The following is a 14,133-nucleotide window of genomic DNA, read 5'->3' on the forward strand; positions in this document are numbered from 1 at the left end:
GAATGGGACCATTCAGCTTAAGAGAATGGCTTTTCTGACCAATCCCATTCAATGTAAAAAAAAATTATTTTCATTAAAATCCTCAATCATTCTGCTGAGGAAAGTCAGTTAAGGCATATATCTTCAGTCTCCTTCCAAAGTAAATGTACGGAAGGACATATAATCTCAATCAAATTAGGAGGTACAGAAAATCCTCTGATATTTCATTTCTAATCTGAAACCAAACTTTTCTTGAGAAATCAAGTTTGTGGGAAATTATGCATCTGTAATCAGGAAGCAAGGTTCTGCTAGAAGCAGAATTGGGGAATACCAACAAGCCTTGTGAGCAATTTGAACTTTAATTTGTTAAAAAAACCCACAACACGCGTGAAGAAAATTGCACTGATTGCTATCAGACTGCAGGAAATCAAGCACCCTGGGAAAAAGAATATGAAGCAATGAAACTACAAGCAACCAGAAATTGTTTGTATGCTACTTCCCAGCAGATTTCAAACCAAGCCTGGTGCAGGAAACTTGCCTGCAGTGATATGGCTACAAGTGTTTTGACATGCTGAGAACTGCAGATTTCTGCTGTATTTTCTAGAGAGCTCGTATTCTGCTAGTGTGTTGGTTCAGGTTTGGCAGCTAGGATTTCTTTAGAAGGTTAACCACATCTTTAACACATCACAAACTTGTTATGCTACACATGGGGAAACTGCAAAATAGGGTAGCTTGCTGAATTTTGGGAACTTGCAGGACACAGAGGAAAAGGGATCTCTAAGTAACACAGAACAGAAGAAAAATGAGTACCAGTGCTGGCTGCCATGCCAGCCAGTGTGGGTAGAACTCTGGAACACAGCACTGCACAGGAGAGACACTGCCAACAATCAAACCAAGTTTTTAAATGTAGTGTCCAAGGAAGAACAGATACATTCATTTCAGTTCTGGCCAATACTATCCAAGTTGCTGGTGTTTCCATTTCCAAGTCCAAAGATATGAGGGAGTTCCAACAGCCACACAACAAAGATCATCCTTCCTCAGATCTTGTTGCACTGTGCAAAAATCTGTAGATGTACCATTTTGTAAATTTTGGAGAGACATAAAAAATTCTGACTGAGGTAAGATTATCTCCAGATGTCATGAGGCCAGGACAGCCTTTCTGTAAATGTGCTTTGCAAAGATAAGGACAAATCCAAATGCCATTCTGCCTCATGCTCCCAGCTGAATGAATGGGCACATTTGCTGTGCCATCCAGCTGTCTTGGCACATTAGGAAGACATCAGCAAATCTCTTATGCCAGTTGTTCCAAACATTTTCTTGTAGGTACCTTTATCTGATAATTAAACATTATCTCTGTTCTCTCCAAACTTGTCAAAGCAGACTGTTACACAGAAATACAGTGAAAAACTATTTCTCACAGCTTTATAAATATGTTTGAAGTCATCAGAAGTCTACATTCTGTTATGTTTCACTGTTAATTAATGAAAGTAGCTACCTGTAATTAGCATTTTTACTGAAATGGGAATAGCAAACTTCACTAATTTTCTTACCTGAGTGAATGATTCCTGGTAAGATCTGGCTGGCGCTCTTGGAGAATTTCAAAGATATTGGGCTGCCGCAGAAATGCAACTATCTTGTCATTGTAAGCTGAAAACATTCACAAAAATATCATGCTGAAACAAGGAGATCCCAAAACAAAGGATGACATTCCTTTTGAGTCTCCAACAATAATGACACACTTCACCTTCACAGTTTTAAGTTTAGAAGTACTGGGTTGATACTTTTGTATGTAAGGTTACCAATTCTATTGTCTTTTAAGGAACACATTTCTTATGATTATGAACCAAATCTCATTGTAGCATATCCTTTCCACTGCTAACAGCTATAATTCTGTTAGCAGTTTCTATTATATTTTATCACTCACACTCTTAGCTAAGGTGAAACCAGAAGAGTTATTGTTAGCATAAAATTGCAGGGACCTTGGTTTTCACTGCATCTATTCTCAGACATTAAGCAGCCATTGGAAACACCCATATAAAATCCTCATTAATGGCTGAGCCCGTGAAGCATGCACACCATGTCCACGGCAAGGGGGAGGATTTAAATGGGCAGAGGTTTTCAAGTAAACATGCCACAGTACAAAGAGCCAGTTAGAGTTAATCAGATTAATTTATCTTGATTTAGCACAATGTGACAGCTGTTAGATTTAACAAGCTACATTCTGTACATGGTGGCACAGAAGTCAGTAACTCTGTGTGTTTGTAACTGAGATGAGAAGTTAAGCTAATGGCTAATTCCAAGCTGATTAACACTTCCTGTAATCTTGCCAAAATAGATGCTCACAAGTTGTGGAAAAAAAAAAAACGTTAAAAATCTCTGGGAATACATGGAGTCCAATTAGGATCCAATCTCATTCCCTGGCTTCAGTTCATCCTTTGAGCACACAGAGTATGTGAGCCAGGAAGGTAAAATACATCACTTATTTAGTTCTGCACACTTCCAGCTCTGAAAGTTCCAACTGAACAGTAGGGAAATGCAGATGGACAGAAGGATCATAACAAATGGCAACTTCCAGCCATCCCAAATAAATGGAAACCCCTGCAGTGCACACTGCCATGGCCCCTCAGTGATGGAGAACTCTGAGCAGAGGCTGGATGCTGACATACCCACTGGAACCACATCCTGGTACTGAGCTCTGCTGACTGTGTTAAATGTGCTGGATGGTCTTGGCAAAACAGGGGGTCCTGAATGGCGGGAGTCCTCTCCGACCTGAAAACGTGCAAGCAACCACAGTGAGTGTCTCTGTGCCAGCACAAGCACTCAGGTACAGAAAAGTGAGAATTTATATGGCTTAGAACCAAGCACATGCATCAAGGCTTTGCTTGATCCCCAGTAACCACTGCAGCAGGAAGCAGCTGTGCTGCTAGGACAGGTACTAGCAAAACATTATTTAGCATACTGAACCCATAAATAGAAAGAATCAAAACTAATGCAAAATTTACTGTATTTTTAAACAGTCCCATAATTAATGGACATCTTTATCTACATGAAACATTCTGGAAACCAAATTCTGCTCCTTCATTAGCACCTCTATTACCTCTGTGCATGAATGCAGTTTCCCTAAATTTGAAGTGGAAAGAAGTTTGTGGCTGAAGTCTCAAAGGAGAATAAAGAAGTGAGTTCACATTCAGGCATGGCAAACAAGTCCAAAATTGGTAAAAACATGGCTCCTAGAGTAATTCAGAAACACTGATATGTTTTTCTAGTATTCACCTTCTGGACTTAAAAAAAATTCCACGTGAAGAATTTTTAGGGTAGAACCACAATATAAAATTGTTCTTAGAGGCATTTGTCATGTTAGGGCAACTGCTGTGGTTAACTGCATCATGAGGTTTCAGATATTTCTCAGTATTCAGTATTTTATTTCTATAAAACATTTGGTCAACATCTTTTTCATGCTGCTGGACCTCTTTGTTTACTTCTCCATTTATCTGCCTACATGTAATGGTTAGCATTTGAACTGTACTCCCAAGCCTCAAAGATCTATAAAACATCTAACTGCAAAAGATCAAATAATTATAAAAGGTTGCTTTTGAATCCAAAACACAAAGCAGCAAAAGTCCCAAGATATGTCCCAAGACCTTTTTGCTCTCTCATAATATTCTTTCAGAAAAATGTCGAACTATTTCCTGTTAGGCAATGTGCTGGAAAAGGAATGCCATTATTATTAGCTCCAGCTTCACACTGTAGTTCAGCTTTAGCTAGAAAGGCATTCCTTACACTGGTTCATGTTTGCTTTAGAGCATCTCTGTAAAAATTGGGTCAGTGGCTTCAAAACATCAAAGTTCATGGCAAGTTAAAGCCAACGAAAGTATTTTGATTTTTTTTTTCATTAAATACTCATCTTTTGCAATAATGTACAGTTCCTTTATGCAACAGCTTAAAACACGGAAAAAATGCAAATATGCAATATGCAATACATAAGCCCTAAAGTGCAGAGGAAAAACTGGTGTTCAGGTTCATACATATGTAAAAAGAACATCATTGCATCATTAATACTAGAATGGTAATACTGTATGGAATTGCTATGCTTGAGATTCCTATCTGGAATTAATTCAAGCAAAAATTGTAACAATATCAAGGAAACACTTCTAAAATTGCATATAGAAACATGGTTAAAGAATTTCATGTATCTAGATGGAGTAACAAATTTTGACATGCAAGCAGTACCATGTATATGAAATATATATGATCATTTCTTGTTGGATAAACTATACTTGTTTTGCAGCACTGACAACTTCAGGAGCATGGCTGGGACAAATACCTGTTTTAAGTGCAGAGCTACTGGATGCTGCTTAAAGAGAACTAATTTGGGTAGATATTGGGTAAAATCAAGACAAAAAAAAATTCTGCTGTGCTACAAATCAATCAAACAGAAATACTTGCTTTACCTTATTCAAGATCTAAATAGCTATATGAAGGTATACAGCTTCTTGCCTTATACACAACATCACCAAACTGATGGGAAATGCTATTTAAAACCATTTGCAAAATATTCCTGACACTGGAGAGGAGCTGACCAAACCATGTTCACACAAGATGTGACACGATACGCAGCCAGTGCTGTGGCACTCACTGCAGCTCAGTGGAATCCCTGTTAGAGAAGTGGCAGACAAGATTCATGTTTGCTCTGAAACAGAGGCCTGGCAGACCTTCATCTGCCACAAGACTGAGCTAAGAAAAGGATAAATCAGATAATTTCTCTTGCTGTTCTGAATTGTATTATGTTTAATTGCTGGCATGGAATAGCCCTCTCCTAAAATGACAACCTACAGTCGACAGTATGGAAGTTTTTAAATAAAGTACAACTGAAGTCCAAGTCACTGCACATACACAAGGTTACAAGCATAAGGAAGTGACAACAACACTATGGGGACTGCCAGTGAAAATGGTGCATGACAACATAACAACAAAATAGTGTTTTCCATGTACTTCTGATCAGAAAATAGAAATTAAATATATATTCAAAGGCATATAGCAGTCTGATAAAGGCTGTATGTGGTATGATTTTTTTACACTTCATGGCTCAGCTGCAGAACTAGATGTATAGTCACACATGCATCTTTTCTCCCCTGTTATTCTGCACAGTTATTTATGAACACACTTGGCAGACACCACGCTAGACAATGCACATTTTGTCAGTGAAAGACTGGATACAGGAACCAGTAATCTGTAATCAGATGCTCTCCTGTGGTTAAGTGGGGTTACTGCGAATTCAAAATAAGTAAAACTCACATTTGACATTTTTCCTCTGAACTCCTACATGTTAAAAGCAACAACAGCTAGTAGAAAAAATCGTGAATCCTTACAGATGACTGGTGCACTGTTATGGAAGGATCATGCACACGGAATGCTGTGAAAGGGGCTGGTGGTGCCCCCGAGGAGGAGGAGGAGGAGGAGGCCCAGGCCGCACTCACCTCCCCAGCGCTGTGGCTGCGCTGCCGGGTCAGGTGCTGCCGATGGACCAGGGCGCTGGTGGGCCGGCTGCTCTGCAGGGGCAGCCGCGGGTCGATGAACGTCGTGGTGCGCGAGTTGTGGTCCACAAAGAAAGCCTGCAAAGGACACGCGAGACAGAACTCATCAACACTGGTTTCATTCATTATGTCTGAGGTTAATGCCCATTGGGGATCCGGGTTTCATTCCATCAGGTGGGGCTGTGGAAAATCTGTTACTGTGGCTTGCGTTTCCCTTCTGGAAAAGGAGGACAATACCTTTCCATCCCACCCAAAAGGATGAATTGTTTAATGCCTTACATTGCTCCTGTCTCTAAAGTCCTTTGAAATTCTCATCTGACAAGCATCAGAAGTGGGAAGCTTTATTATGACTGTCAAGAGGAGAAGACTTGAATATTTCATAAAAGTAATCCTTGTGTATTCTCCTTTTCATTCCCTTATAAGCAGCTAAAAAGGCATCATTAAGTAGCAAACCCATTACCTTTTGTGAAGTATTTACCATATAATTATGAACACAATTGGCTGTATGTATGTCAAGTGTATGCTTGCATCCAGTGATGAACTACGATTACAGACCAACAGGGATTTTTGTCGTATTTCTGCTACAGTTATTCTAAGTTCATTGACCTTTTTTTTTAATCAAAACAAAATGCAAAAAAACCCCTAAAGCACTTCCAGAGCAAAAAAAAGACCTCTGAAAGTCAAAAAGAAAGGTCAACCAACAACACAAAGATGATGGCAACAAAAAAAATTAAATCAGGCAATTGATGAGAACAACCACATACTGGCCAGTCAACCATTTGCTGAAAACAAGGTCACATGGACATGTATCCTGGGAAATTAAAGCCTTCTATAATTCTACCCAATTTGAACCAAAAAGGTCTCTAAGCCCTGAAATTTATACTTTTTGTAGCACCAGTGTTGCACTTGGAAACCAGCACTGTTCTATTTCAACACACTCCGTGTTTTCGGTCACAATACTGGAAACATGTGGAAGTGGCAAGAAAATTCCTCAGTTTTGAGCAGGAGAATTACAGGAAAGTGACATCTGGCTCGAGGAATCAAAAAATCCGGACCAGCAGAGTGGTGGTCAGGGACTGCAGGAGCCATTTCTGTGTTTGGCTACCAGTGAGGTACTTCAACCACAATTCCACAAACAATTTATTCCTGTGGTGTCAGCAAAAGCAACATTCGCATCTTTCCCTCTCCCGACCACTTGTTTCATCCCCTGTGTGCCCTTCCTGCCTTGTGCTGGCACAAGTGTTTGTGCAGCCATGCAGTGAACCCATCAGGGCTCTGGTCCAGGCTAAAATTACTCTCCTTTTGTCCCTCTCCCTGCTGGCTCCTCTAACCTTGGTCAGCTCACCAGGGATGAGAGGAGAGGAGAGCAGAACCACTTTTCTGGCAGCAACACCAGCTTCTAGTATTCATAGAATCATTGTTTCAGATTGGGAAAGCCAGACCAGAGCAAATGCAGTTCTTCTGACTGCTGTGAAGGTAGGCAGACAAACCAGTGTGTCATGCTATACAGCAACTAAATGCCATTATGGACTGCAGTGGGAGAAAATGTTCATACTTCCATTTCCCAAGGAAGGAGAAGCATATGGAGAGACACCACAGTTGCAGAACCCTAAAAGTGTTCCAGAAAAGAGCACCAAGCCTCCTATAGCCCCAACAGCAATCACCTGTAACCTGTAGCTTGTGCCTACAAGGAAGGAATCCCATCACCTGACCAGTAAGAACCCTGTTCTGACCATCTGACACAGTCACAGACATGCAAGTGAAACTGTTTCACAGTTCAAACACTGTAAAGTGTTTTGTTAAAGTGTCAATAAATGAAATTTTAATTGCTACATCTGAGCCTGATGTCTACCCTGCAAACAATGATGCCACCCTGCAGTGCAGGTATACAGATTAGAGAATACAAAACCAGTGAGAAAGAACGAAAACCATAATGAAATTTATATTTGGGGCCTGGCAGATGACTGGAAGGGACTGCTGGAACACAGCCAGTCTTTCTGAAATTTTTTCTCCTGATTGGTAAAGATCTACCTACTTTACTAGCACATGGTTGGTTTGGGGTATTAAGCCCTTCTATCTGTTTTATCTAGTCTGTGTACATTTATAAGATGTAATGCACTTTCAGCAAAACACAGGTTGATTTCATGAAGTCAAAACCATACTGTAAATCACTTATTAAAAAATCCTGATTCAATAAAGGAGGTAGTACCCCTAGAGCTGCACCACTCAGTTCTGAGCTAATGCAGCACTCTAGTATTGCATGCAGTGTTCCACAGCATTCTATTTAAATAACAACTCAGGTTAGACATGAAGATAAAGACAATCATATCTTATTAAATATGTATGGTTGCAGGCCAGCTCGTAGTAGCCTACTTTAAAACAAAGCATAAATTAGCACTTTGAAGCTTTGGTGAAGATAGCCATTGGAGCTTCAATGCTTTGGGCTAATCTGGACACTGGCACACAGCTCAAAATACACTGTGGTTCACAATCTCCTTTCAAAAAAATTCCTCTCATAACTCCTGCCTAGCTATAATCCATAAATCTACAATGCTTGGAGAGACTGACATAAAATAGGTAGTGCCAAAACTATATTTAGCCCATTAAACATGAATAGTTGCCCTAGTTATTCTTCCAGTTAATATCTGTGAAGCTTGCTAAAATACCTTTTCTTTCCATTGAAGACTTCAGTCATCAATTACTATGATTTCTTTAATTGTAGAGAGAAAAACCAAAAATGTGCTCTAATAAATTCCTATGTATTTGCACATCTTGCAGAGATCTAATTAAAAAGCACAAAGACTTGCATCTGAATAAATACGGACATGTGCTTACACACACTGCACAAATGCATTATCTGTACAACGTCTGTGTGTATGCACATGGGCACTGCAGGGCACAACCCCAAAGCTCAGCTCAGGGGCCTATTAAGCCTGTATAATGCTTCCTGCTGCCACATTTTCCAATGGCTTTCTGCCTCCCTGTGGTCAGTGACTGATGAAGGATCATCTGTAATGCCCATTAGAAACTACACTATAGTCACACCAGACTTTTTATGGTGTTATCTCCTGCACGGGCTACACAGAGGAGCCAAAGAGGAGCTGGGCTTTGTTGTGCAGCTCTGGGGGGAGTTCAGAGGTGGGCAGTCCCCAGCTGACCCTGGAAAACAGCCCACAAAGAGGACAGGCACACATTGCCACGGGGAAATGAAAACACCACTATTCAGCATTGCACCAGGGCCAGAACCATCACTGTGCCTCGTGAGCAAGAGCATCGAGCTCTCACTGATATACTTGAAAAAATAAAGGAAAATCTCTTCTCAGCAGGGAAGAGTACTTAAGGAAAGGAAACATAATTATATATTGTGTTATGGCTAAGTTCTACTCCTTTCTCTTTAGGTTTATGCTTTAATAAAGGCAGGTCCAGTTTCAGTTTGGTCTCCCCAAGCACTGGTCTTGCCATGTGCTGGCCATGGTCTCTCGAATGCTAAATAGGCACTTGTGACACAGACAATTCAATATGATGAAAATGAGCAATACTAAGACTAATTCAAAGTGAAGAAATCCCAGTAAGAATTTATTCAATGCTTCCTCTTCTTGATTAATATTGTGATAGCATTGGTGTTACCAAATACTAACCCAGAAATCCAAAGGTCTAATTCTCTCTATGGAGAATATATTAAAGAAAATTGAAAATTGCCCCATATTAAAGAAAATTGAAAATTGCCCCATTCTTCAGAAGAAAACTGGCCTCTGAAGAACTTAATGGAACAAAAATTACTTAAAACAGAAAACAGTGAGGCAAAGAACAATGTTTGTAGAATTTCACATTCCTAATTGTGTGTCTAATGAAAAAACAAAGTGCTTTTCAGAGATAAAAAAATCTAGGAAACAATCCCAGGTATTTTTACCCTTTAGTTTAGAATTGTCTAATCTTTCCAAGCATCAAGCATTATTTATATGGACTCTCACAGCTAACCACACTGAGAATGATGAATGTAAGAACCAAGAAGCTAAATATGCCAATAATCCCAATAAACTGATAAGCCTTATCACTTCCTCACGTGCTAATCAACGTCCATTTTTAATCCTCCCATTTTCTACACAAAATATAACATTCCAGATACTGAGGATGCACTAGCTTAAAGTTACATTAAAACTTACATTACAACTGTAAAAGCGATATCAAAATATTTTTTTAGGAAATTGAAAATCGATACCTGTTTAAAAAAATCATTGAGATTTACAAGTATTTAAGATCTCTAATACCTCTTAAGGAAACCTACTCCATTCCATCTCTTTCCTTCTAAGCAAAACACAAGCACCGGAGTGATCCTCCTGGGAGCTGTCCCAGACCATCCTTTTTATTCAAGTACATCCATCTGATCTCAGAAAGTGATGAACACAAGGCCCTCTCACCCCTGTGCAGTTACCTTGCCCTGATGGTCGTGTTTCATCTCCCAGCCCCTGGGCAGCTCCAGCTGTTTGTTGGCAAACATGTTGAGGAAGCCCACTAGATCCCGGTTGTGCTGGTAGCGCTCGAAGTGGTGGGTGTCGCGCCGGACTTTGGTGATCATGTGCTTCAGACACGTGTTGTTTGTAAACATGCGGTAGGCACTCTGGAAAACACCAACAGCAAGGGCTCTTCAAAGGGGAAACTGCTCTGGCCACTAAAGACAGCCCTGCTCATTGTAAGTGGGCCTGCAGAAGGAAAGTTACTCCTCCAATTGCTTCTCCTTACACTCTAAATCCCATTACACAAAGAAACACTGGGGGGAACCTATGCAAAAGAAGCATTGAAGAACATACAAACAAAGAAAATATATATATTAATATGGTTTTTTGTTCAGTGTGACCTCTAAAATACTTTGCTATAAAGAAGGCAATCTTGGGGAAACAAATATTGCCATTAAGCAGCAAGGTCTTTCCCAGAACTGTATCTCGCCCTGTGCAAAGCACAGTAAGAAAGCTATTGCTTCCGTAAACAAATAATTTTCTATCATAAAAACGATGAAGAATCAAGTGGAAAATAAAAATTGCTATCATGCAGAGCTATGATGGCCCTGATAGCCCAGTAATTTCAGGGGATAATGATGAGTGAATCTAGCCTCCCTATGTACTACCAATATCTTATCATCAAACACGGAGCAGTGTTTTTGTACACAAAACAACTGCATTTATTAAAGCCTTTGAGCTGTAGCCACCATACTCACAGGGTTAGAATGCAGCACTGTAAAGAACTCTGGGCTGATAAGGAATTTCACAGGGGGAGACTGGAGCAATAACGTAAGTCTGGATCTGGAGGTAGAGTGAGGCAGCACATTCTCTCTTCGAAAATCTAAGAGCAAAGTAAATGTCAAAGATTTCCAGCAGTTATTACCAAAGCATCCCTGCAAACAACTATATTGATGTGAATAACACAAGCAAGGAAAGCATTAAGTAGACAACTATTTCAGATTTTCTGAGGATTATCCACATAAATGTACCCAAATTTCTTCTAAAGTAACACTGAAGTTTCTGAAAATATTACAATCTTAGTTTAGTAACATTTACCTGTTGTTTCTGTAAACAACCATTAAAAAAAAATCATGTTCCATTATTTGGGTTACCAAGTTTGTGCTTCTATATGAGACGCAATGAAGTCCCCTGGGCATGTCTGCACTGCTATACTGTAGCTGTATGCAGGCAAGTTATTTTTTAAAAGCTAACTAATGGATACAAAAGTCATTGTACAATTATAAATATTTCATTCCTTCTTAAAAAACAAACAATAAATCTCCCATTACCACAGTCCCAGTCTTGATACAGTATTGAAACAGCTTATGTAAGTAAGAAGCAGGTTGCCAAGGAAGTACCTTTCAAGTTTCAACTTCCAATAAACATTTGTGTCTTCTCCTAGCAACTACAGAAGTGCCCTGATTTTTCTTCAGTACCACGAAGGAAGTGAAAAAATATTGAGTGTTGTTTGCTACAATGCGAACACTGTTGCCCCCAATTCTCTTTGAAGACATTTGGAAGTGTATTTTTAATGTAAATGAAAAACTGCAAGTTCAGATCTGGTCTTCAGTGATACTACACTAAAATGTGTGCTGCCATCTACATTTCAATTTCTTTTCTTTTTACACGTTGCAATATGTGCACTCTTCTCCATCAAATGAATATTAATCATGTAGACCATAGCTATCACAGATATAAAAGATCATAACACACAAGCAGAGCAAGGAAAAAGGTAGTGAATGAGACTCAAAAGTGAGGGAAAAGTAAGAAGAAATAACAAAAGAAAAGGAAAATAACAAAGGTAAGATTCTAAGTAAAGGGAATGGAGAAAATAAAATAAACACACTAAAGGAAACCAGGAAGTGTGAGGGAAACTGGTAAAATAAACAAGAGGGTTTTTAGAAACACTACTTAAACAATAGACCTCAAGCTGTCCCACATGGAACACATCACGAACAGGGCAAAGGCAGAGTGGCACAAAGGCTCCTGAAGCTGTGCCTGAATACTTGGGCTGGGAGTGTCTTGCAGACACTCACTGAAGTTTTATGTGAACTCTGTACTGGTACAAAACTTGTGTGTACACCAGGCAACTCTCACACCCTGGAAGATGCTGTGACATGCAGCAGGTAATTCCTCTGTCATCATCTGGTCAATCTGGAAACCAGAATGGGTCACCAGGTGGGTTTTTATTGCAGTTTGAGGCTTATGAATTTGGTTTATGAGAAGTTTATTCAGCTGAATTTGCTGAGTAGGTTTGGCCTGAATTTGCTTAACTTGTGTACAGCACTAACCATCTGGCTGTACGTGCACAAAGCTAGAAAAGGAAATAGCTACAACAGAAGTGAAGTGTACAAGTAATAAAAGGGAACACTTGGCTAAATCTCAAGTTTTACAATGACTTGAAACTCAAAAAAGGGTGACACTGCTTGCTTATCAGATTAATTTAGGAGAGACTTTTAAAAGAGTACATCAAGAGCATCTAGAGACCAAGCCAAAGCACAGGACACCACACAGCCATGCAAGGGACTGGATGGGTAAAAAACTTTATCAACATGTTAGTAAATTTTCAGTAGGAAGATGACAAAGGAGAGAACTGCTTAGTGAAAAGAAAAAAAAGGTAATAATGTTTAGAACCCTAAACAAAAGGTATTTCTTCCTATCTTCATTCCAAAGGTTAACACTGGAGAGACTATCAGAAGAATGAAAAAATGGAAGTGAGAGAGAGCAGGTTAAAGATCATGGTGCAAATTCAAGGTTTTCAAAGCCTTTAGGTCTGGTGGCATGCACTCCAACAGTTAGGAAATAAGGTGGAGTAATCACTGAGACACTGGTGGCTCTTTCAGAGGTCTGAAGGATTTCTCAGAAGGAAGGGGATAATGCTGTAAGAGTCCACCAAGATGTTTTTTTACTAAGATCTCTCTGGCTCTGGTCCTACTCATTATTTCTACTAATGACTGGATAGGGAAGAAAAAACTTGTTCCAATTAGGAGATTCTACAGTACTTGGACAGCAGAATGGACAAGATTCAAAACCACAGGGGCACATTAGGAAAGTACAAAGATCTGTGTGCAGGTAGGGATAATCAACTCACAAAGACCAATGAAAACAGACATTTGTGCCAAAGTTCTGCATACAAGGCTCAGGACTTGATTTTAGCAGATCAAAGACTGAACGCTGGTTAGTGTCAAACCATTAAAAAGAAAGTAAACAAACAAACAAAAACCAAGCCAAAACAAACAAAACCTTCTGCAGTAATGTACAAGGAGTGTTTTATGTAAGACACTTCCACAATCTCTTTAGTACAGCAGAGTCATAGCTTTATTTGATTTTCTGAAATATTCCTCAGAAGCTGAAGACCAACTCAAGACAATCCTGAGCTGGCCAAAAAACTAATTTGAGACCTAAGTCCAGAAGTCACGAGGAAAGACTAGGAAGCAATGGATTTAAGGGTATGTTATAAGAAGAATAAAGACTGTCTAAAAAAGTTAAAGAATGTCCCTCAAGTGGAGAATATAAGAACTCAGGAGACAGCATTTGGCAAGCATGGCCTAGGAACAGCTCATCCAATTTAACTAGAGATGTAGTCAATGACTTTCTGAAGCCCTTTCTAGTTCTACATTCTACTATTTCAAACTGCAATAGCAGAGTCAAAATATTTGTAAGCCAGATCACATAATTTTGTAATTTTTTCACTGCAAGTGTCCTGCTCTCTAAACCAGTCTGGTACTGACAGAAAAGTGCTCTGAATCTCACAATCTTCTCTTCAGCATATTGAGCAGGCTGAGTCATAACCTTCAAAACTAGACAGAATTGAAAACAAATGGCTTCATTTTCACACAGACTTTCAGCAGAAGAAGTTAGGGTTTGCCTTAAGTACTCTCATTAAATCATCTGTGAGATCAGTGCTCCCTTCTTTGGAGAGGGGGTAAAAAATTAATTTCTTTTTTTAACCTGAATTAGAATGGTGAAATTCAGCTTCCTCTGCAGCTCCATCCACGGCATTTGTGTGCTCTTCAGGCCTGTCATTTGTCATTGTTCTTCGGATGCTCTGGTACCTAGGGATGGAAAACTGGACTTTACATATAGTATATGGTAACTATGATCCAATTCTGGCTCTGAGGGAG

General features: G+C 39.5%; 1 protein-coding gene across 1 annotated transcript in view; it reads right to left on the reverse strand.

Moving 5' to 3' along the window:
• The window catches only part of HECW2 (HECT, C2 and WW domain containing E3 ubiquitin protein ligase 2), a 142,853-nt gene that overhangs the window by 27,772 nt on the left and 100,948 nt on the right, over positions 1–14,133 (reverse strand). Inside the window, exons 12-17 of the mRNA XM_058027607.1 lie at positions 13,961–14,064; positions 10,726–10,850; positions 9,946–10,131; positions 5,457–5,591; positions 2,646–2,748; positions 1,530–1,626 (exon numbers count right to left, since the gene is read on the reverse strand). Of these exons, the coding sequence (XP_057883590.1) occupies positions 1,530–1,626; positions 2,646–2,748; positions 5,457–5,591; positions 9,946–10,131; positions 10,726–10,850; positions 13,961–14,064 (750 nt within the window). The remainder of the gene's footprint in view (positions 1–1,529; positions 1,627–2,645; positions 2,749–5,456; positions 5,592–9,945; positions 10,132–10,725; positions 10,851–13,960; positions 14,065–14,133) is intronic.

Source organism: Melospiza georgiana, chromosome 7 (genome assembly GCF_028018845.1).
Source record: "Melospiza georgiana isolate bMelGeo1 chromosome 7, bMelGeo1.pri, whole genome shotgun sequence".
NCBI classification, from domain to species: domain Eukaryota; kingdom Metazoa; phylum Chordata; class Aves; order Passeriformes; family Passerellidae; genus Melospiza; species Melospiza georgiana.